Source organism: Manihot esculenta, chromosome 4, assembly GCF_001659605.2.
Source record: "Manihot esculenta cultivar AM560-2 chromosome 4, M.esculenta_v8, whole genome shotgun sequence".
In the NCBI taxonomy this organism is placed as follows: Eukaryota; Viridiplantae; Streptophyta; class Magnoliopsida; order Malpighiales; family Euphorbiaceae; genus Manihot; species Manihot esculenta.
Window position 1 is genome coordinate 10725123 of NC_035164.2, and position 25712 is coordinate 10750834.

At 37.4% G+C, this 25712-nt stretch overlaps 1 protein-coding gene and 1 long non-coding RNA gene across 2 annotated transcripts; one reads left to right on the forward strand and one right to left on the reverse strand.

Annotated features, from left to right (window-relative positions):
- Nucleotides 1-3186: 3186 nt before the first annotated feature.
- On the reverse strand, nt 3187-4545 carry LOC110613227. The gene is made up of 2 exons (XR_006350408.1): nt 4074-4545; nt 3187-3547 (listed from the first exon to the last, which is right to left on the reverse strand). It is a non-coding gene; the product is annotated as an uncharacterized LOC110613227 (long non-coding RNA).
- A 16532-nt stretch (nt 4546-21077) lies between these two features.
- On the forward strand, nt 21078-24209 carry LOC110612860. Its single transcript, XM_021753694.2, has 4 exons — nt 21078-21283; nt 21375-21561; nt 22508-22835; nt 23849-24209. The coding sequence occupies exons 2-4, from the start codon at nt 21411-21413 to the stop codon at nt 24069-24071; spliced, it is 702 nt and encodes a 233-aa protein (XP_021609386.1). The 5' UTR covers nt 21078-21283; nt 21375-21410; the 3' UTR covers nt 24072-24209.
- Nucleotides 24210-25712: the final 1503 nt, after the last annotated feature.

Consider the following 25712-nt stretch of genomic DNA (forward strand, 5'->3'; position numbering starts at 1 on the left):
TTGGGTCCATGAGAACAGGTAGTGAGAATCAAAGTTTCATATATGGAAATGAAGGAATTTGTAACATCCAGCTACTTGGATGTGGGAGACCTTCCACGTCGGCAGATTATGACAATTCAGAATTATATATAATAAGTAATACAGAACTATTAAATAATTTGGGTTAAATATTTTGGACCGAGTGTAAAGTGAGTCCAAAAATTATTTGGATCAGTTTGAGCTGAACTGTTTCAATTGGTATTAGAGCCATCCTAGATTAGAAAAATTATGCAGATCTAGTAGATCTGTGAGGAAAGGGTTATCCGTGTGAAACTTAGCGTATCCGCCCAAGGTTCTAGAGAACCACACTACTCAAGGGTTCGGTCCTGACTTAACGTATCCGCCTGAGTTACTAACGAACCACAATATCCAAAGTTCGGTCCTAACTTACAAATTATATCTGATTCAGTTGTGATGTCCTTGATCTAATAGATCTGTGAGGAAAGGGCTAGCCGTGTAAGACGAGGTAGAACCGCCCGAGGTACTAGCGAACCACAATATCCAAGGGTTCGGTCCTGACTTAGCAATTGTATCTGAGGGCGGTACTAGCCAACCACAGTACCCAAGGGTTCGGTCCTAACTTAGCAATTGTATCCTGACTTAGCATATCCGCCCGAAATACTAGCGAACTACAATACCCAAGGGTAGGGCAGTACTAGCGAATCACAATATCTAAGGGTTCGGTTCTACTTAGTACTTGTATCCGAGGGCGGTACTAGCGAACCACAATACCCAAGGGTTCAGTCCTGACTTAGCAATTGTATTCGATTCAGTTGTAATGTCCTTGAGCTAGTAGATCTGTGAGGAAAGGGCTACCCTTATGAGACGAGGTGGAGCCGCCCGAGGTACTAGCGAACCACAATATCCAAAGGGTTCGGTCCTGACTTAACAATTATATCTGATTCAGTTGCGACGTCCTTGAGCTAGTAGATCTGTGAGGAAAGGGCTACCCATATGAGACAAGGTGGAACCGTCTGAGATACTAGCGAACCATAATACCCAAGGGTTCGGTCTTGATTTAGCAATTGTATCCGATTCAGTTGCGGCGAGAACGTTGCAAATTTAGCTGCCAAGAGTTCAGTCCTGGCTTAGCAATTGTATTCGATTTAGTTGCGATGAGAACGTCGCAAATTTAGCAGGGGAGAATGTAACATCCAGCTGCTATATCTAAGGGTTTGCGACGAGGACGCTGCTATACCCAAGGATTCGGTTCTGACTTAGCAATTGTATCCGATTCAGTTGCGACGAGAACGTCGCAAATTTAGCATGGGAGAATGTAACATCCAGCTGCTATATCTAAGGATTCGGTCCTGACTTAGCAATTGTATCTGATTTATTTGCGACGAGTACATCGCAAATTTAGCAGGGAAGAATGTAACATCCGACTGTTGGGATGTGGAAGACGTCCCACATCGGCGGATTACGACAATTCTCCCACAGCAGCAGATTATGGCAATTCTGAATTATATATAATAGCTAACACAAAACTACTAAATAATTTGGATTAACCATTTTAATAATTTTGGGCCGAGTGGAAAGTGAGTTCAAAAATTATTTGGTCAGTTTGGATCGAGCTGTCGATTCAGTTGCGACGAGTACATCGCAAATTTAGTAAGGGAGAATGTACCATCCAGTTGTTTGGATGTCAGATACGTCCCACATCAGCGGATTATGCTAATTCCGAATTGTATATAATAGCTAGTACAAAACTACTAAATAACTAACTTGGATTAACCATTTTGGGTCGAGTGGAAAATGAGTTCAAAAATTATTTAAGTCAATCTAAACGGCGCAGCTGGATGTTACGGAATTCATCCCAGACCAAGACAATATGTTAAATAAATATTGCGCCAATGTGCCCAACGGTCAGTATTTAGTCACGCATTAATGACAAAGGAGAGATTTCCTTCTTCAATCTGAAGAAGATCCCATCATCGACTGGATTGCTTCAGCCTTTCGCATACTAAAGGGTATGTGGACTGCAGCTTGAGGGTCAACACCAAGAAGAGCCCTCATTTCTTGAATTTGATTTGACATATAATTGGGATAATTCATCTGGTTGATGTTCTTGAACGGGAGGAGTATAAAGCAGCCGAATACCACTAGAATCTGGGGATAATCAAATTCAGTTTGAAGATTCAGGTCTATCAAGACAGCATCAGCACCTGAGGGAAGCTTGACTTCATAACACACTATTCTGAGATCAGCTAATGTGTTGTCTAGCTGAGTCCGAAGATCAGGAATCATGATTGCTAGCAAGCTTGCATAATAGGCAAAGGTAGCTTTGTTGTTCTTAACCATATTTGCTTCTCTTAGGGAAATTTAGAACACCAGTCCATGATTCTGCGGATTATCTGGGACCAAGAATTCACACTCTGTTCGAACACCTGTCATGATTCTGCAAAATTTCTTTCCTTTTACTAAGAATTCATACAGTTCAGAATATAATGTCTATAATGGACATTTCAATTAGAAATAAATTAATATTTAATACATTCAAATATGTGATATTAAGGTTAAAGTTCTATTGCAACCAAATAAAATATTGTAGATTAATTTGAACCGGGAAAAAAAAATCTGAAACCAAATACATGAAGTCTAGTAATAACTATTGCGCTAAGGAAGGAAGATGTTTTATAGTTATAAAACCGACAAGCATTCATCCTTTTTAATCAAAGTTATGATGATGCAGTGCTCCTTAAAACTAGAATAGCAATCAGTCAACGATGCCTATATGATCTAAATGTAGAATACTCTGAAAGAACCAAAAAGAGAAATAAAAATTTCATCTTGGAAACAAGCAACCAAATGAAAGACTTCTTTGGCAAGCATGAGCATAGGAATAAGCTGATCCAATCAAAACCACGAGACAAGATTATTGTACTACCACTTATGCAGAACTCCAGCTGTCCAACATGTTTAATGTTGTTGTCCAACAACACAGCAACCTATTTCAGCTAATATCACAAGCATAAAGAACTAACAAAGCTAAGTTTACAACACAAAGAAGTTCACAACCACAGTACGGAACTTGAAAATAAAAGTATAAATTCTGCAGACCAGGCAATGAAATGTTCCTCATAAACAACATGCAGGCACTTCATAGGTGAAAATTGGTATAGACTGAGTACAAAAACAGAAATAAAATGCTCAAGGAATCTTGTGGGTCCGGTGCAGGACCATCCCATTTTGTCTAAATGTGGTTATTTCAAGCTGGAAATTGCCAAGGGATCTCTTTTAGTCTTTCTACCGCACGCTATATCATAAAGATATCATGTTAATTTGGTGGTAACATTACATCTAGGCTTAACAGGGATACTTAAGATTTATGCATCTACATATACATTATTCTGCCCTAAAAACCGCAATAACACCTTTTTCCACTTCATAGTAAGATGAGCTTGCGAATTTGGCAACATTTATGGTTAACAGGACAAATCATACACTCTTCCATCTGTCTTCCATATATTGTAAGCCTGCTTTAACTTCAAATTTTACCTGCAACCACCTTTTAGTTGATTGATAATCAATGAAGGGAATGATATAAACTACCGGATCAACCAGTTGTATAACTCATCCATTTGGCTCTACCAATCCACATTTCAAATATTCAAAAAGATACGGTTTGATAAAAGGAAAGGAAAAGGAAATCCATGCCCCTCCCAGTTGCCACAGAAACAAGCTAAAGAGTTTAACAACCTAAGTAATAAAAAAACTTAAGAGGGATTTACGCAATTAGGTTCTTCCAACAACCACAACTTTAACTTGGTCACTAAATCAAAAGATTAAACGTAAAGAAAAACCTGAGCCCCAAAAAAGAAAAAAAAGTTTCCTCAACCCTGAAGACAAATTCGGCTCAAATCAACACAACAAAAGACGCAAAAAAATGCTCAGGGAAATCAAAGTTTACCTGAAATTTCTTATGTCTCAGTGATGAACTATGCTACACAAACATCATATTTCCTCAAAAAATTGGAGGAGGAAAAGAAAATTCCATATTAATTCCTCAATTAATCTATCACTAGTAAACTCACCTTCAATGGCCGGGTCAAAATCCACCTCTGGGAATTTAAATCTTCTCAGACGTGAACATGTAATTATTTTGATAGATATTGATAATTTTGGCAGGGATTCTCGTGCCAAAATCCATTCCAAAAGACGGCATTGAGCAAGCCACCAGCCTTTCAGGAAATCTGTTACCCTTTCTTTTGTCTCTTTTCTCGAAGTACTCGATCGTTGTCCCTTAACATGTTAATTGCTGTTCACCCGTCCAGCTTAACACATTTAATGGGCTGCTGAAGATTACGAACATGTTATATTGCTATTCAATTTTACTGGGAGAAGATAATAGTAGACAATACAAGAAAGCGTAACTGCTAGAGAAGAAATCACCAATAGGAAACAATATGCATCGTCAAAATAAAATCAACAAATCGGCTGCCATCCAGCACCACAACCCAAAGCCCTCCAACACAACAATCCAAAACAACTTCCATATCCACGGAGAAAGAGAAGGGTCGGTCCATTGTGGACATTATAAACTTAAAAGAAAAAAAATTAGGAGTATTTTTAAAATATAGTATCAATTAAAAAAAAGTTGCTCTCTTATTTTTTTTATAAAAATATATTGTAAATATATGAATTCATATTTTTTCGGCTACTAAAAAGAATAACAAACTTATAATTTCAATTCATAATTTTCAATTGAATTAGACAAATTTCAACATAATTGTATTCATTAATAGAATTAAATTTTAAGTAAATAGAAAGCTCATCTATTCAACCAAAATGATTTTTTTTAGTTTATAATATTAATTGAATTAAATTTTTTTTAATAAAATTATATTTATTTCGAATATGGAATTTGAGTTTAAATAGATAAATAATTTTTATTTTAGATTTTAGCTAATAAAAAAATAATAAATAATTATTTTAATTATTAAATTTATAATGATACTATAAATAAATAAACACATAAAAATTTTTTTTACAATGATATGAGACTGACTAACTGTTCACGATCTTAGTTAGATCACTCATCAAAAGTTCATACGTCATTAATAGACTCTAAATTTTATCACTCTATGAATAAGTCTAGTGATGATAACAAATGAAAATTATTTATCAATATCTTTTCTCTCTAGTACCAATAACTTCAAGTTCACAGCTAACACTTTTGCATAAATAGTTGAAAAAATAAATAATTTATTATAAATTAATATTTGTGTATACCGAGTTGTGTTATATTACTGATGATAAGGGTATTGGACACCTTAACCGTGGCTAAGCCTATGCCGGAAAGGTTAACCCTATTAAGACCCGATACATAAGTCTGCTTCACATATAAGTTCAGAACTCGCTTGGACAGACCGGACACGATTCGGGTCTTCATTGGGAAGACCCAACTCAATTAATCTACTAAACCCGTGAGGCAATAGACCCCTTAACATTTAGGATTGTATTCACATGGTGCTGAATGGAATTAAATGGTCGTCTGATAACGGAAAAGGACGCAGTACATCCATACATACGGCCAAACGTGACTATGACAGGAGATACAGGTGTAGGACGACGAATACTCGTCACTAGAGGACAAAAGGGAAAAGGAATAAAGGAAGTAGAGGGGAGGCAAACCAGATCAAACTTACCAAAATACACCTTAAGCCCACCTCTTACTGAATCTTAAAATATCAATTGGCGCTGTCTGTGGGAACGAAGGAGATCTTTTCATCACCGGAGTTCTTATCCTCATTTCACCCACTGAGATCTACATGGTCAACCACGGTAAGAATCATACTGAAGACACCCCAAATGATCTGAGTTTAACTTAGGAAGGACCACAGTTCTCATTTTCTAGCCCAACCGCCCCATTAAACCAACCACCTATATTGTTTAACCCCTCACCAAACTCAGCAGGAACCACACCCCAAACTACCTTATCTGACCAAGAGTTGCAAAGATGGCTCTCCAGCTACAAAACATTCCCCACTAACTTTGCCAGATGTTGCAACAAAGAGGGCTTAGCACCCCGTTGAGTGTACCACCTGTAGGCGAGGGGTTCAACGTCACTGAACCCTAACCCACATTAAACTATCAAGCCCCTCAACAGAAGAACATGAGGATAGATGACGGAGATGAAGAAGCCAGTCCGAGGAATGAGCCGATAGTCAAAGCAAGAGGCCGGGTAGTGAGGGAACTTATTGAGAATGATGGAGTTGAGAGTTATTCCTCTGAGCCAATAGAAAGGTCGGAGAGTGAAGAGCTAGAAAGAAACTACCATTTGGAGAAGAGGCCTAGGAGGGAGGACGTAAATGTAGATCAGAAGTTAGAAAGGTTAAAAGAGCAACTACTAACGAAGTTGGGAGCACGAGACAACAGCAGTCCCCTGTTGCCAACCTCATCACCATTTGTGAGATGGGTTCAGCAAGAAACCATTCCCAAGAAGTTCATGATGCCAACAATGGCAGCTTACGATGGGATAGGAAACCCTCAGGAGCATGTCTTAAACTATAAAACATTCATGGAACTACAGAATCAGTCAGATGTCTTAATGAGTAAGGTTTTTTCCACCACTTTAATAGGACTAGCCTGGGCATGGTTTAACAGCTTAGAGGCAGCAAGTATTAAGAGCTTCATAGACTTGGCTAGCGTGTTCATTAGCAGATTAATTGCAGGGGTCCTTGCAGAGAGAAAGACAAGCTACTAAGAGACCGTTCGCAGAGGAGGAATGAATCCTTAAGAGAGTATGTGGCCAGGTTCAACTCTGAGGCTTTGTAGATACCTAAGCTTGATGAAGGAAGAGCTGTGGAAGCTATGTAGAAGGGCACTACCTCCCTAGAGTTCTTCAGATCATTATGTAGGAAGCCACCTACCACTTTAGTAGAGCTAATGAAGAGAACAAAGAAGTACATAAGGCAGGACGACACTTTAACCACAAGCAGGTTCGCCAAGAATGATAGAGATAGAGGAAGGGCTAGTGAGGATAATAGACAGGACAGGATGAAGAGGAGACAGGATCAAGGGCCAGAGGCACTAAACAAACACCTGTGGGAGAGGAAGGAGCAGAGACCTTATCAACTCTAGCTTCCCACCGAGTTCACTCCCCTAAACGTGTCCAGAGCTGAAGTGCTCATGGCAGTCCAAGACAAAGATTTCATATAGTGGCCCAAACCAATGAAGGCAGAAGCAAACAGAAGAGATCTAAATAAGTATTACCAGTACCACCGAACTCATGGCCATGACATAAATGATTGTTACCAACTAATAAACGAAATAGAGAGGCTCATTAAGAGAGGCCACCTCTAAAATTTCGTGAAAAAGCCAAAGGCACAATAGAATACGGCTGGGGAAAGGCCCAGGAGACAGATTAAAGCACCAGTGAACGATGGCTCCAGTGGGACGATCAATATGATTGTAGGAGGGACTAGAGGCCGTATGAGTCGGAGAGGAAAGAAAAGAAGCTGAAATAAAGAGGGAAGCAGTGTAGAAGTGATGCAAGTCACTGAACATTCTCCAATAACCATCTTTTTTTCCTTGGAGGATGTGCAAGGAGTGTAGATGCCTCATGATAATGCCTTGGTCATCGAGGCCATCATCCATAACTTTCGAGTTCAAAAAGTGCTGGTAGACGACGACAGCAAAGTGAATCTACTGCCTTACAGGGTCTTCTGGTAGATGACGATACCTGAAGAACAGCTGGTCAGGGATCAAGCTATGTTCAAGGGGATATGGGGAACCCTAGTAGCAGTGGAAGGAAAAGTAAAGGTAGCCCTCACCCTAAGGAAGCCGCCTTTGTCACGGACTCACTACACGATATTTCTAGTGGTGAAGTTGCCCTTGAGCTACAATGCCATCCTAGGAAGACCGATGCTCTATGACTTTGAAGCAATGACTAGCATTTGGTATTTGACTATGAAGTTTCCAAAGGAGGCAAGGGTCGGTATTATCCGGAGAAGATTAGGGGTGAGCACTGTTCGGTTAGAACCGAAATAACTGACCGAACCGATTTAATTTAATAATTTGGTTCAGTTTTAAAATAAAATCCGTTCGGTTCGGTTTTAATTTTTAAAAATTTCAGATTGGTCGGTTCGATTCGATTTTGGAGTCAAAATAGTTCGATCGAACCTAACCAACCGAATTTAATCTTAAACGCAGCGTTTTATTATAGGGTTATATCAATTCACTTCCCATCCCACGTCCTTCTTCACTCGGCCCATACCTTCATCTCTCTCAGACCAAATCCCTAATATCCATCCTTCGCGTTTTCAGTCCCACAGCCACAACCACCCATCCCAGTCGCCAGTCGCACAGCTACCCATCGGCCACCCACCCTGCCACCCACTCGCTAAAGCCAGTCTCTTCTCTTCATCCTTTGCCGCTTCAGTCCCGCAGCCACGGCTACCCACCCACCCAATCTCCAGTCCCACAGCCACCCACCCTGCCACCCACTCACCAAAGCCAGAGTCTCTTCTCTCCATCCTTCGCGTCTCTCTCTCACAGCCATCGCTCGCGTCTCTCTCTCATAGCCGTCGCTCGCGAGACTCTTTTCACTGTAAGTTTCATGAACTTAGCTTGTAAGTTTAGCTTGTAAGTTTTAGTGTTTCATAGCCGTCTCTCTCACAGGCTGTAGAATAAAACTTGAATCGTTATCTCGTACCTATCATGCATCCGATTCACAGAAGGTGATTCACAACACCTAGGATCCGATGAAAGAAGCTGGTGATTCACATTCTGCCACTTAGAGTTGTGGTGCATGTTCTCTTCTCTGAACAGGTGAAAATAAGCAATGCAATAGCCAATGGCTCCATGAAAGAAGCTGGAGAAGCTCAGTACCAACTCATTGATTAAGTATATTAAGTTAGAAGTTGTTGATTAATTTGGATTTTATGATTAATTGATTGGATTTTATGATTAATTAAATATATTAGGTTTAAATCAATTCTTATTAGGCCCAAATTATAATATAATTCAATGAAATTAGAAAAAAAAGCTCAAAAATCAATTTCGAACCGAATCGAATCGAACCAGTTCGGTTCGATTCAATTCAATTTTCTGTCTTATTTGGTTAGGTTCATTTACATTTTGAAACAATTCGGTTAAATCAATTTTGGGCGGTTCGATTCGGTACCGAACCGAACCGACCGATGCACACCCCTAGAGAAGATAGGAGGAGGCCAGAGTTGTATACCTGACCATAGTAGAGGAACGATGCGTCCAGCTGGAAGAAATAAACCCCAAAGTTATGGAGGTTTGAGATGAAAAGAAGGAGGTCAGGACTGAACCTATAGACAAGCTGAAGACCTTCCCATTATCCAAGGAAGAAAGTGACAAGGTCTTCAGCATCAATTCAAAGCCTAAAAGAGAGCCAAAAGGAAGCTGCAATGGCTTTAATCTGGGAGCATGCCTTAACCTTTGCTTGGAAGCCCGAACATCCTCCCTGGGGCCAAGCCGATAAAGCAGAAGAAGAAGATTTTTAGGAAGGAGAAACAACAGGCCACGAGAGAAGAAGTGCAGAAATTAGAGGAGGCCAGGTTTATTAGGGAAGTAATGTACTCATAGTGGTTAGCTAAACTTGTGTTAGTGAAAAAAGCCAATGGAAAATATAGAATGTGTAGACTTCACTGATTTAAACCAGGCCTGTCCAAAACATTGTTATCCCCTCCCAGATATTAATAAAATAGTCGACTCTACGGCCGACTTTGACTACTTATTGTCTTTAGATGTTATGTCGATCCCTATGGACAGGTTGGATGAAGAGAAAACCTCCTTCATAACTGAAGATGAGACATATTGCTATAAGGCTATGCCTTTGGGTTGAAAAACGCCGGGGCAACATACCAGCAGCTGATGAATAAAATCTTTAAATACCAAATAAGGAGAAATGTGGAGGTATATGTCAATAACATGGTAATTAAAAGCCAGACTTTCCAGCAATACCTAACTAACCTAGAAGAGTCTTCCGTGTACTGCAGGATACAGCATGAGGTTGAACCTAGCAAAATGTGCTTTTTTCATTAGAAGAGGGAAATTTTTGGGCTACATGGTCAGTAGGAAAGGCATAGAGCCGAACCCAGAAAAGCTAGAAGTCGTATTTACTATGCCTGAACTGACTTGTGTAAGGGATGTATAGAGGCTCATAGGAAGAGTAGTAGCACTCAACAGGTTCATGTCCATGTCAGCAGAGAGATGTCTACCTTTCTTTAAGAAGCTAAGGAAAGTCCCAAACTTTGAATGGTTGGAAGATTGCCAGAAGACCTTCAAAAGCCTTAAGGAGTATCTCAGTTCTCCACACATGCTTAGCAGTCCCCTGGCGGGAGAAGAGCTATTGATTTACTTGGCTGCATTCGAACAAGCAGTGAGCATCGTACTGGTAAGAGAAGAGGCAGGGATCTAGAAGCCTGTCTTCTATGTTAGCAAGGTACTTAAAGACGCCGAGGTCAGGTATATGAATATTGAGAAACTGGCATTTGCTTGTTATTGGAAGTGAGGAAATTCAGGTTGTATCTGAAAGGCCACCAGGGAGTAGTGATAACTGATCAGCCCTTAAAAAAGATCTTACACAGGCCTAAAACTTCAGGACGGATGCTAGTATGGTCAGTAGAAATCAGGCCATACTGCCTCATTTATAAATCTTAGACAATAATTGAAGCTCAAGCCTTAGCCGAATTTATAGTTGAATGATCCTTTAGCTCGGATAAGAAAGAGCAGAATGATGCATTATTGAGTTCAGTGGAAGGAGGGGATGGGAATCAACACCAGCATGAATTCAGGTGGAATCTGTTCATAGATGGGGCATCAAGCTTCATAGGTAGTGGAGTAGGAATTCTTATGAAAGGGCCTAATGAGTTCAAAGTATGCTATGCCTTGTGTTTTGGGTTCCCGGCGTCTAACAACATGGAAGAATATGAAGCTCTTCTAAATGGAATGTAGATAGCCTCAAGAGTGGGGGCAACTGACCTCAGAATAAATAATGATTCTCAACTAGTAGTGAATCAAGTAACATGAGTGTAGCAAGCAAAGGATCCCGTCATGCAGAGATACTTAGCTAAAGTACAAGCTCTAGAAGCCAAGTTCGGTGAGTAAGGAATCATTGTCAAATACCCAAGGATATCCCGACAAGAGAATGAAGAGGCAGATTTACTCAGTAAATTATCTATGGAAGAACTAGAACAGCTCCCAGACGAAGTGTATGTGCAGCAAATCGGCATCCCCTCCTTCGAAAATTTAGCCTCCATCATGCAAATTAATGAAGAAAGAAGCTGGATGACCCCATACCTAGAGTACCTCAAAATTAAAAAAATTACCCGAAGACAAAGCAGAAGCTCGTTAAATTGCAACTAAGGCTGCCAATTATCAAGCAGTAAGAGGAACACTATATTGAAGAGGGAAGTCCAGTCCATGGTTGAGATGCGTAGGCCTGGAAGGGGCATCCAGGGTAATCCAGGAGATACACCAGGGGATCTGTGAAGTTCATGATGGAGCAACCACATTGGTGAACAAGATTTTTCAGTAGGAATATTACTGGCCTATAATAAAGAAAGAAGTCAGGGAATTTGTGAAGAGGTGTGATATTTGTCAAAGGTTCGTCGATGCTATCAACAGCCCGGCTACACCATAGTCAAGTATATCGAGCTCATGGTTGTTCTCACAGTGGAGGATAGACTTTCTAGGCCCATTCTCTAAGACTGTGATGCAGAAGAGGTTTATAATTGTGTCCATAGAGTATTTCTCTAAGTAGCTCGAGGCAGAGGCTGTACCCACCATCAGAGCCTGAAAAGTGATAGATTTTGTGTGGGGCAACATCATATGCCGATTTAGGATACCTAGGATGCTCATATTAGACAACAGAAAGTAGTTCGACTACAATTCTTTTCCAGATTTCACAAGAAACATGGGTAGATGGTACAAGTTTTTCTCAGTAGCTCACCCGCAGACGAACGGCCAAATCGAGGTGACGAACTGAGCTGTCCTCCAAGGGCTGAAGAAATGGTTAGATGGTGCTAAAAAGAATTGGACAGCGAAGTTGCACAGCATCTTGTGGGCATTCCAGGCTATACCTCAGACACCAATAGGAGAGACACTATTTGCACTAGCATTTGGGATTAGGGGAGAGCATATCTCGTTCAAACTGAGAAATCGAACCGATCGATTTTGATTCAGTGGTTTTTTTAGTCAAAATATTCAGTTTGATTCGATTAGTATTTTTCAGATTATTCGATTTTTGATTCGGTTCGATTTAAATATATTAAATAACTGACTAACTGAATTAATCGATTTTACAATATACTATTAGACTAACCCTTACCCAACCCAACCAGTAGCCCAAGCCCAACCTCTTTCCCCCCTCCCTTACTCAATCCAGCCCAAGCCTAAATGTGTTAAGTTTACAAACTTCGATTTTGATATTACCGAACTGAACTGAATCGATTTTTATCAGTTTGATTCGGTTCGGTTATATCTTAATAATCAAATTGGTTCCGTTTCTAATATTTTTAAAATTTGATTTTCAGCTTTTTAGGTTCGGTTCAATTTGAAACTGAATCGACCGATTGCACAGCCCTATTTGGGACAGAAGCTGTAGTCCCCATAGAGCTACAGATCCCTACTCATCAGATCCAATTCAACGAAAAAAGCAGTAATGGTGAGAAATTGAGAAGCAACCTAGATGCCCTAGAAGAGATCAGAGATGAGGCACAAGTGCGAACAGCTGCTTATCAGCAAAAGGCAACTCAGTATTATAACCAGAAAGTCCATGAAAGGAACTTGAACGTTGGGAATCTAGCCTTGAGAAGATTAGAAGCCACAGAAAAGAGAGCTGCTGTTGGAAAATTAGCACCAACCTAGGAAGGACAATTCATAATCGCCAAAGTCACCAGACCCGGCGTATACCAAATGGAAGATCTACATGGAAACCCAGAACCTCACGCCTGGAACATTTAGTACCTAAAGAGGTATTTTATATAAAGATGTACAATGTAACTATTATAGCAAAAATATAAATGAAATGATTATCTTTTCTACTCTCAAAGCACTTCTAAGTAGATGATGAAGACCCCAATGAGGTGGGTGGTCAGTTTCGAAAATAGACCGCTGGCACTAAAAAACCGGTTGGGAAGACGAAGACCTCAATGAGATGGGTGACCAGTCTTAAAAATAAGACCGTCGGTATCACAAAAATAGTTGATGAGATGAAGACCTCAATGAGGTAGGTGACCGATCTCAGAAATAGACCGATGGCACCACAAAATCGGTTGGAAAGACGAAACTCTCGATGAGGTAGGTGACCGATTTTGGAAATAAGACTATCGATACCATAAAATCAGTTGAGAAGATGAAGCCTTCAATGAGATAGGTGATCGGTCTCAGAAATAAGACTGTCAGCACCATAAAATCGGTTAAGGAGATGAAGAGATGAAGACCCAATGAGGTAGGTGACAGGTCTCAGAAATAAGACCGCGGGCAGCACAAAATTGGTTGGGAAGATGAAACTCTAAATGAGGTAAGTGATCCGTCTTAGAAATAAAACAGTTGAGGAGATGAAGACTCTAATGAGGTGGATGACCAGTCTCAGAAATAGATCGCAGGTACTACAAAATCGGTTGGGAATACGAAGCCCTCAATGAGTTAGGTGGCCAGCTTCGGAAATAAGACCACCGGTACCATAAAACCAGTTGAGGGGATAAAGACCAGTAATGAAGGCCCACACTAGCAAGGCTATAAGCCTAAGAGAAAATGAACCAAGAGATATGGTGCCGACTTCAAGAAAGGACCTTGGTATACACAAGACTTAAGAAACAAGGCAAAGACCTGGTTTTAACCTTAGAAAAGAGCTCAGTTCAGAGGAAAACAAGGTAAAGACCTGGTTTCAACCTCACAAAAGAGATCGGTTCATAGAAAAACAAGGCAAAGACCTGGTTTTGACCTTATAAAAGAGCTCGGTTCACAGGAAAACAAGGCAAAGGCCAGATTGCGACCTCATAAAAGAGCTCAACTCGTAGAAAACCTAATCTAAGGCTTGATGCCGACCTCACGAAAGAGCTCAGCTCGTAGAAAACCTAATCTAAGGCTTAATGCCAACCTTACAAAAGAGCTCGGCCCGTAGAAAAATAAAGCTAAGGCATAATGCTGTCCTCGACAAAGAGCTTAGCGCCCCTAAGGCTCAAAGAGAAGTAAAGCAAAGAAAAAAATCAAAATAAAATTAAAGCATGTTACTAACTCTAGAAATGAATATGTGAATGACAAAATACGAGTAAATAAAAAGTATAACTTGGGGGCAATATGAATTGAGGCAAAGGGCTGTATGAAAACTAGAGAAAATAATAAAGAACAGAAGGCAAGAAACACTAAGGCATTCAATAAACAAAGTACAAAATACAATAAGTCAAACGCTTTACGAGCAGAATAAGCAAACGAGTAGCCAGCCCAGCACAGCTCGCGGCAACGTACATAAAAACAGTCTAAGTATGAGAATACAATAAAATTTACATAGACAAGAAAAATAAAAGCGGACAGTATGAAAAACAACAAAAAAATTTAAAATTTTATTAACCATTGGAATGGGTTACAGAGGCAGCAGGGGAAGGGGGAGCAGAGTTGACTAAGTCATTTATAGGATTATTATTTACAAAATTTTCCCCTACAGTCCAAAAGGCAAAGGAGGAGATTTCTTGAGCAAAGGGTTGTCATCCTCTCCGTAGCAGACCTCCTCATCGTCAAAGTCCACTTCAAGGGCTCGAGGTCAGTTAACAGAGCGGAGGGGACATCCCTAGCTACTTTAAGGCCCTGGTTGAAGCTTGAAGTGAACATGCAGAAGGCCTCTTTGTATATTTTTTCTTTTAACTCTGTAGAGACCTTATACTCCTCCATTTGCACTTCACAAGCCTGCTAGATTTTCTCCTTCAACTCCGCATAGTCCTTGTACTCTTGCAACCGCTCCTCACAGGCCTACTGGACTCTGTCCTCTACAACCCGAGCATCCCTTAACAACAAAGTACACCTCTCCTCCAGGATAGAGACCTTTGGACGGAGTTGTTGCTGCTGAACTCGGGACTCCTCTGCCACTGAAGTCATACCTTTTAGGTCCTTGATGTATTTATTGAGCTCTTATTGGAGGACGGTAGCATGAGCTAAAGCCTTGTCGCGCTGGGCCTTGACCTCATTGCATTGGCGGCAGGACTCCTCCAAAGTGGACAGCTATGCTAAGGCTTTGTCTCGCTGAGACTCTGCTGCAGAAGCCTAATGACTTCCTCCCTCATCTCCCCCAGCTGCTTAGTGAGGTCCTCAATTTGATTTTTAGAACTCGATAATGTGCCCGTGGGCCTCACTGGTAGCAATTACATTCTTCTCTCGGCACGCCTTAGTGATGCACTGATCCATTAAGCTCTGCAGAGACTGGTCTCGGGCATTAATTTCCATGAACACACCCAAAGCCTGCCACAGAAAAGAAAAATAAAGTTAAAGAAAGCCAGAAGAATAGAAATACTCTTGAGGAGGACATACAACTCACTATGAGGAGCATCTCTCTCATACTGTCCCCTAGATCCTCTCGGGACTGCAAACTGAAGATCGCCTGCTATCTAGTGGAGCAGGCTAGATGGCTGACGAGAGCAAGAAAATGGGGATCAAAAACATCTAAGACCCCTTCAAACATCTTCTTGCATAGCATCTCGGCCACAAAAGCCGAAGTAGACTCAGCAGTAGCTCGGCGACATTCAGCAGCTCGGTGTTCGGGGCAAATGATAGGTGCTCCACTGCCTTCTTTCCTTTATCAATTGGAGGGGAAGGGGCTGCCCTTATAGGTTCCAAGGTACGGGCACACTTAGTAGCCATGCCCTCAATCGTAGGTTTCGAAGTCCGGGCCCGCTTGGCAGCCCCACCTCTAATCACGATAGCTCCTACGGCCTGGATAGGTGGGACATCTAGGGGAGCAGTTTCGGTGCCCTCTTATGAACTGCTCTCGGCTGACTCGCTGAGCGTGATGGAATCCTTAGAAGTTTCCTTAGGAGCAAGAGGAGTCTTGGTAGGAGCCGGTGCTTTAGCAAGGACCAATGTCCTTGAAGCCGTGGAGCTAAAGCCCCCTGTCATGAGCACCAAAGCCAGAGAAGGTGCAGAGGCAGAGGCAGAGCGACGAGTTGCAGATGCAGGGTTCGCAGCCTGGAAGGCCTCCCAGGTCACATCAGCTACAATTTTGTTGGCCTTGAAAGCGGCCAGAGTCCCCTTCATGCTCTCCCAGGACGAGGTGAAATTTTTAGGAAGCTTTGATGGTATCCATGGATACAGCAGAAGCTGAAAAGAAAACATTGATTCAGTTAAAACCCAAAACAATAAAAGGAAAATATAAAAAGAAAGAAAACTAGAAAAGAATACCAACTTCCAGCAGTCCCGCAAGTTGGACATAAACATGCATTTCTCGACATCATACTTCTTCTTTATAGAGGTTAGTCAAAGAAGGAAAACTTAGTCCACTAGACTTAACCTAGAAAAGACGTTACAGAACAGGGGGGAGATCGACATCCCAATCAATCCCCGAGCTCTCCTTTAGCTCGACAACGATGAAAGCCTCGACCCAACCTTTTATTGAGTCCTTATAACTAGCAAATATGGACAATCCAGTCCAGGGACCAAAGTAATAGAACTCATGAGTAGACCAAACAAGACGGAAAAAGGTGCAAAATAACTCAATAGAAGGGGCAAAACCCTATAACAAGCAAACAGACTCGAAGCAACACATGAATAAGATAGAATTAGGGGACAACATCGAAGGAGTCACCCTAAAATGACGGAAGACCTCAATGAAGGGGTAAAAGGGAAGGTCTGCCCAAAATCGCGCTGTTTCACAAAAAAGACCAGGTTGCGCCCTTGCTGGGCGTCTATTAGATCCGTTGGAAGTAGGTAGGGGAGAACAATCCTCTCATTAGGTAGGGGTGCCCTAATCCTATAGATGATGGTGTCAGAATAATCGCTAGAAAAGTAATGAGAAAGAGAGGAAGGGATGATAGAGGATACCAGACCCACTATATTGAAAATTCTAGCAGAAGCCATAAGAAGAGTAGGACGTACCTCAGATTAGAAAGGCAGGAGTTACAGAGAAGAAAAAGGGCAAGATAGCAGAAGCAGCGTAAAAGGCAAAGTAGCAAGTGAAATCAAAAGCGCAAGTTTGAAATGGGTAAAGGCGAAGAGGAGATGTTTTGACGAGAACTCTCCTAGAGCCATGCAGTAATGATTGGAGGTTCGGGATTTATCCCCTCATTAATCATGCAATAATTAATGAGCTAGTAAAGGGGCACTTGATGATAACCGGATCTTGCATACCTCGACTGTGGTTGAGTCCATACTAGAAAGGTCAGGCCTCAATCCTATTAAGACCCAATACATAGGTTTGCTTCACATATACGTCCAGGATTCGCTCGGACGGACCGGATAGAGCTCAGACCTACATTGGGGAGGCCTAACTCAATTAACCTATTGGACTCGTGGGACAACAGACCCCTTAATATTCGGAATCATATTCGCATGGCGCCGGATGTAATTAAATAGCTGTCTGATGATGGAAAAGGATGCAGTACGTCCATATGCATGGGCAAGCGTGACTATAACAAAAAGTATAGACGCAGAACGACAGTTACATGTTACTAAAGAATAAAAAAAAAATGAATAAAAGAAATAAGGGAAGTAAACAAAATCAAATTTACCAAAATAGACTTTGTATCTATCTCTTCTTATTGATATTTCAGAACATCAATTATTATAACATAATATTTATTTTGTAATTTAATTTTAGGTTTTTATTTAGTTTAAATATATCTCTATTTTAAACATTATAATTTTATTGTATTTTTTTATCTTTTAAGGTTTTTTAAATAATTCTAAAAATAATTTAAATAATAAAATTATTATCTATTTTAAATAATAAAATTAATAACTACAAAATATCAAAATCTATTGTAAAAGACTTAAGAATATTATCAGGGATTCTACTATTATATATATATATATATATATATATATATATATATATATATATAGTATAGATTATAGATATTATATATAATATTATAAAATTTGATTGGTAGTTTCTTTTTTTTTTTTTTTGAAAGCAGATTGGTAGTTTCTTTATAATTAGTTTCATATATTTGAGTTATCTTTATTAGATATTATAGATAATATTATAAAGTATTATAAGATCATTAAATTAAACTCCTAAATGGGACAGATATTAAAGACCTCCAATCGTCTTGCTATGACATTTTAGCCTACCTTTTCCATTGAATTACAGAACTACCAACATTACCCCCAATCCCACTAAAATGAATTCATAGTTTGTTCCAATTCAGCACAAAGATCAAGAGGCAATAGAAAAATAATCATAACATAAGTTGGGATAACTTGAACTAACAACTTCAATGGAACTCCCTTAACAGCTTTGGATGATATACATCTCTTCTAACGGTGTAGCTTTCTCTACATTTTATTACAAACATATCTAAATACCTCTTATTTTTTATTCTTATCAATTAGAGTTGGCAACGAGTAGAGAACTACGATGCTACTAGTTATAAAATAAATATTTCTATCAAAAGCTATGATAGAGAATATCTATAAATTAATTTCTACCATTCACGATTTTTAAATAGTATAAAAAAATTTTCAACATAAATAAGATATAAATACGATAATATCGGATTGTCCTGTCTTAATTCTATATTAAGTATAAGAGAGTCCATATAAACACTCTAAATGTAAAAAACAATATTTTATAAAAGAAATACACATCATAATATGATCAACCAAAAATTAATTAGAAGATATGCAAAATTTCATGCTTTTAAAAAACTCCTTTTTAACCCTATCATAAACCTTACTCATATCAATTTTCGATGCCACAAAATCATCCTTTTATCCTACTTTTTATCCATTAAAAAATGAAAATCATCAAACAATATAATAATATTGTAAGTAATTAGTTTTTCTGAAAGAAAAACATTCTATTTTGTAGAAATAATAAAAATAAGAAATTTTTTAGTCAATTAACTAAAATCTTAGAGGCCATCTTATATAGTACTTGGGAATGTCAAATGGGCTGAATATCTACCATCTTAGGTATCAAAACTATATTAATACAATGCAAATCTTTATGCAACAAGCCAGAATTCAAAATACGCAAATAAGCAAGAAAAAAAAAAAAAAAAAGGAAAAGAAAAGCATTCATACCAATTATGTGCGAAAAGTGTTAAAGAAGGCAGAATTCATACCAAGAGGATCAGGAGCCTTACTTGAGTGCATAGAAAAAACTGCATCCTATATTGTTCTCATTATTCTATACCATTCATAAATGCACTTCAGTACACCCTTCCCCAATCACTTACTATTGTCAATAATAGATAATTCTCAGTTCATTCTCTAAAGCATAAGCTGGTTTTGCGTATTAGAGGGTTGGTTCATTATGACATCATTCTCCTAATTCTCTTAATTGAGCTTATCCAAGTTACTTACGTTCAAATCATCAAGCTTTCTGTTAATATTTTTCAATTTACGGTCCTTAACAAACATCCCTTTAGAATATTCACAGGAATTGTGAACAAAAATTGAAAGTATATTATTACATTTCACAATGAATTCAACAAATAAATAAAAATTCATATCAAAATAACATGAAATCAATAAAAAATTAACTCATAACTCAACATTAAGAATCAGATGTAAAAAACTGAACTTCCCAACTATTTTTCAAACATATCATAACTCAAACCCAATTACATCTTAACTAAACCCAAAAATAAAAACTTAAAAAAACAATATCAATGTCAACCCTTTTCTAAATAGATGTATGTATTTGACATTGAGTTAAGGATTAAACTTACCGCTCTCACCACTTGATTTATTAATGCATAAAAAATTAGACTAATACATCTCATGTATAACACATGTCAAAGACTGGGTATTAATTGAGCTGAAAACTTGATTTTGACCAAAATTGAGCTTTTGGTGAAAGTTTAAGGGTAAATGTGAGATTTTTTTAAAAAATTTTTTTTTGAAAAATATTATCGTTAAATCCTTAAATTTTTAAAAAATTTACTAATTTATTCTTATTTCATAATTATTTAATTAAAATATTCTTATATTTTATAAAATCAATCAAATCCTTTAATTTTTATGAAATTGTTAGGAGTCTCTATTATTTATATTGTTTAATCTCTAAAATTTTATAATAAATATATTATTTAATTTAATAATTTTAAATATTTATGCTATTTAATCTATTTAATTTTAAATATATATACTATTTAAGTTTGTAATTTTAAATATTCATATTATTTAGCTTTTTTAACAAAGTTAAAATAAATTTATTAACGACTTTTTTATAGAATAACTAAATAGTTTAAGTTTATAAAATAAAAATAATTATTTGAGTGATTTTCAAATAAACTTAATTTTTTAAAATAATAAAAATAAACTCGTTAATTTTTTAAAATTTAAGAACTTAACAGTAATTCACCAAATTTAAGGAAGGAAAATTAAATTGTGTAAATTGGGTAGCACGAATGCTAGTTATTTAACGCACGATTCAGAGCATGCTTAGGCCCTCTAACTTAACAGCGAAGAGGCATAGTTTCGATCATCAGTTTCCGAGATTGATCCTCGCCCCTCTCCTTTTGAGGATTTGCCCTCCTAAGAGCTCATGGAGACGGTTGAAAAAAAACAATTTTTTTTTTAAATGTGAAAAAATTTATTAATTAACTTATTAATTTTAAAAAATATATTATAGTTTTCTTGATATTTTAAAAAATTATTAATTAATTTTTTTTATATAAAATAACTGATTAGTTAATTTATATTTTTTGAAATAGGAGTTGGAGAGTCGAACCTTAGACCTTTCAAGGTTATAGGATGTACTTTCCAACAGACTAAGTATTGAAGTGTTGATTAGTTAGTTTATTAAATTTATAATAATATTTATTGATTAATTCAACGAAGAGGATTTAAAATTTTTTTACCATCAACTAAGTTTCTTTTATATCAAAACATTAAATAGTAAATTAAAAATTTAAAAAAAAAAAAGAAGAAGAAAGGAAATAAACACAGCACCAACCGGCAACTCATTGCGCATCCGCATCTGGTAAAAGCTTCAATCACAAAGCCCAACACTTGATTCATCCAATATTTCTGATTTTCCAGACTACCTAAGCAATTCAAATTTGGCAATTTCTCCACCCATCTGTGCGAATGCTGTAACTTCGTTTTTGATGTAAGACTCTCAACCCCAGTTTTGCTTTTGCTATCAATGAACTCTGCAAAATCGATCTGAAATTTTCTGCTTTCTTTTTGGTTTACTGTAGGCTATATAGTTAGATGTATTGAGTGTTGAAAGCATAATGGACAAGGGTTTCAGCGCCGAAGATCTGTCTACTATCGGAGGCATCGCTACCGTTTCACTTCTTCATTCATTCATTCCAACGCATTGGCTTCCCTTCTCCATTGTTGGCCGCGCCCAGAAATGGAATCTCTCCAGAACCCTCCTCGTCAGTATGTTCCCACATTCTCTTTCTGTTTTTGTGTTTGTAATTGTATACATGCCACTGCAGATCTGGCTTCAAAGAGCATCGGTTCTGGGTTTTGTAGAATTTAATAGTTAAGAGGAATTTAAAGCTTCTTTTCTTTAGTATGTTTGTGCTTAAAGATTGTAGTAGTTTGCACGTAACAGTGGGAAATTTATCTTCACTTGCTTTGCTAGGTTTTGAATTCGATGGGTACTAAAGCTTTCATTTTAGGGATTACTTGTGGCAAGTGGAGTACTATCAGTATTACAGCTTAGAATTCAGATGTAACCATGGGAAGAGAATTTGATATGCGTGGATTTTGGCGAGTTTATGTTATCTGTATCTGAATAGTGGTCTTAGATTATGGTTTAGATTTGGATATCTCAGTGATGGATTGTTAATGGTCAAGAAACTTAATTTAATGTGTAAATTCATAGCATTTTCTTCATTTCTTATTCTTGAAAGAGAACATCCCTACTCCGAATCTGGGATATGTATAGTCTAGTTTTCTTACACAATCTGGCATGATAGAGTATTTGATCAACGTGGCTCTAGGCGGATGTATTGTATATATGTAGCTGGTGCATGGAATATGAACTCATTTATGAGAATGGAGTTAATGAGTCATGTTTAATTTTGCTTTGTTTATTGAATGGCGTGATTCCTAATATCTAAATTCAAATCATGCTTTGAGATGTGCCAATAGGCAGATGCTGTATGCTTTGAGTTCATTCTGTTCTGATTGAATTGACACTAATTTGACCTAATAGTGTGTTGAAGTCACACCTTATGTTCATGCTTGTTGATGGATTAGTTCACACAGGTGAACTAGAACAGGAAGATGAATTCAATTTGCATTTTTATCTCTCAAATATTTGTACTTAAAGGGTAATGAGCATATCCATCTGCCTTTCTTTCTTTCCTTTATGCAGCGGCATTTGGGGCAGTTTTGCATGTAATATCCACTTCACTTCTTGGTATAACGGCAATAACCATGGCAAACACAATTGCTGGAGAAGAAACTGTGCACAAACTTGCTTCACTTTTGCTTGTAATTCTAGGTGGTAGTTATGTGTTACTGTTTCTCTCTGGAAAAGGTGGACATAGTCATTCTCACAACCAACCCATGGAGAAAATGGCTGTTGCAGGACTCGTGCTTGTACCTGCATTATCCCCTTGTGCAACTACGCTTCCAGTTTTTCTTGCTGTTGGGAATTCATCCTCCATGATGGTGCTTGCTATCATAGTGCTGCTATTTAGGTATCAATAAAGCCTTTTATCATATTCATTTGTTCTTGTTTTTTCAAACTTTGCATTTGGAAGCAGAGCCACTCTTCATTTAATTGTGGATGCCTCAGCCTCCTACATGGCCCATCTTGTAGGCCATTGAAAATCTATCATTAACTATTGACCTGTTATTTATGTTTGCATGCTATCAGGTAGTTTTGCTGGTTGAAATATGTCTGATTAACCACTGTAGAATTGTCCTTAAATGTTTTAATGTAGACAGACCATTAGTTCTCTTTTATTGTTATTATTTAAGCTTTTTGTCCAATTTGTTACTTTTTGATGGTGGGCCTTAGTGCAAAACAAAATGTTCTATCTTTGTTTTTTTTGTTATTATTTTTTAATATGGAAATTACCTTTTGTAATAAAATGGAAGGCATGCATCTGACCCTCTCTAGAGCAAGGCATGAAGAATCTACATGTACGAAGTCACTGTTCTCCACTTTGCTACTTTCACTTTTCTTGGTTGAACTTCAAATCTAAAATTTTTCCAGCCTGTTTCCAAGTGGCTCCTCATGATTACATCTCTCTCGTAAAAGCAGCTTTGGGTATTTTAGTGTTAGTCTTGTTCAGGATTTTTCAAGTTGCAGCTTTTCTTTTTCTTGATTTTGAGGGTAACATAAAAATCAGCCCAGTACCTTTATTATGATATCAAAGTGGCTTGTCAATGTCATCCCTTCCTAAAACCAGTTATTCTAGATTTCAGTTGGTGATTTTCTCTTGTCGCTGGTTAGAAGATGCTGGTTACACTCATTACTTGAAAAGTTGTGGGGCTCCCCATTTTGACAGTTCTATGCTTGATTGCTTCTATGGTTACTAAAATTGTCTGTTCAGTGCATGAAATTTGTCATCTTAAGCAACAACATATGCTGCATAGATTTATTAATTCCTTTTTCTGAAATTTACTCCTCTCTAATCTTAAACAGATGTCAAGATGTAATTTTACCAATTTATTTTTTTGACATGAAGTTTTACTTGATTTGCAGTACTATTACTGTGATGACCTCACTGGTGGCTCTATCATTCTACGGTGCCAGCCAGCTCAAGTTTCACTGGGTGGAGCGGTATGACAAACTTCTCGTGGGTACAGTTTTATGCTTGGTAGGAATCTTGACCCTAATTTTTCATGATCATGATCATGACCACAATCACAATGGAGATGGAGGTCTCTTAGGACAACATTTGCACAGAAAACTCGTCATTCCTTGAGTGCTCTTATTATCTTCTAGTGTGTAATTTTGGTATATAAGTCTGTAGAATACCTCTTACTGGCTCAAAAAGGCATTGGCTGCAAGTGACTGTTGAATGTTGATTGCTCCTAAATGAGTATTAGTTATGTTTTGTTGATCTTCTTTCTTTCCAGATAGTCCTTTAATTTGTTTCAGATGCCAGTGCATGGTGTTCCCTTCCAAATGGTTTTAGGGGGCTATGGAAATATTATCCTCTGCACTCTGAGCTTCCTGGGTTTCTTTATCGCCTCATGCTTTTATTGTACAGTTGTTAGTTTCCAATTTTTGCCATATTTCAAAAGTAGGGCTATAAATATTTCAAGCTGTTTGTGAATTATTGGAGGATCAGCCTGGTAATAGTCAAGTTTGGTTCAATTTATTTCTAAACCAACTAAACATGAGCCTACTTTTAATAAATGAGCCAAACTCCAGGTTGTTGATATTCAATTCGATAAAGCTTGTAAACTTAAATTCACTAGGAGTTGCGTTGCTTTTAACCTGATATTCGGCTCAATAGAAGTGCTAGTCTGATGAATTAAATTTAAATTTATTTTTATTCGATTTAATTTCAGAAAAAGTCTAATTCAAGTCTAATTCAAACTCTGAAAAAGTTTTGATAAATAAAATTTGAACTCTTCAATTTGATGCAGTTTATCTGCATTCTTGTTAATATCTTTGTATAAAGTATTGGAGGTTGGATTTTACTTTTGGGTTGGATGAACAAACAAAATAATGCGAGTAATACTAATAGGTAGAATTTCAATTTTCATATAATTTTAAGGTAATCAATCTATAATCTATATATAAATGTGTGAAGGGATAGGGAAATACCCAAAATTATTTAAATGTTCTTGTAATAATTAATTTAATTTAATTTAATTTTAAGATAAATTTATATTTTAATTTTTGTGTCCTAACATAATTAATAGATTAATTTTTGTATTTTTGAAATCAAACACTTAAATTTCTCTATAATTAAAATATCTAAATTGAATATCTTTTCATTTAAAATTCTGTTAGTTAATCGGTTAACCGGAGAATAAATATTTTAAATATTTAAAATATTCTCAAGAACAGTTAAACCCTTATCAATATAGGTGAAACATTTTATATTGCGTGAACTATATTTTAATCTCTGAATTTTAATATAATTAAAGGATCACGTTTTATATTTTTAAACTGAATTTTTAAATCTCTCCATTTTCAATCCGTCTAAAATTACAGTTTTTCCATCTATTATAGAAATTAGTCCAAAACTAATGGGTGGTCAAACTTCTGAAAGTACTAGTTATTCCTAAATACTTTTTGTAAAAGCTTACAACCTACTTAAAGTTACCTGACTGAAGTTATAAAGTTTTGAAGTTATCAAGTATTAAAATATTTTAATGGATGGAAATTTTAAAATAAAAGATGTTAAAAATTAGTTGAATAAGATAAACTGTATAAAAGTTAATGGGAACTTAAGTGTTCTTTTAAATGAAAAATGAAATATCAAAATGTTAAAATCTTAATAGATGAGAAAAAATTGATGGAACTCTAACTCCTTAACATTTTTGGTCCCATACATCAAAGCCATGGAGTTGACTTGCCTTTTTTGAAGAGCACTCCATTTTTATAATGG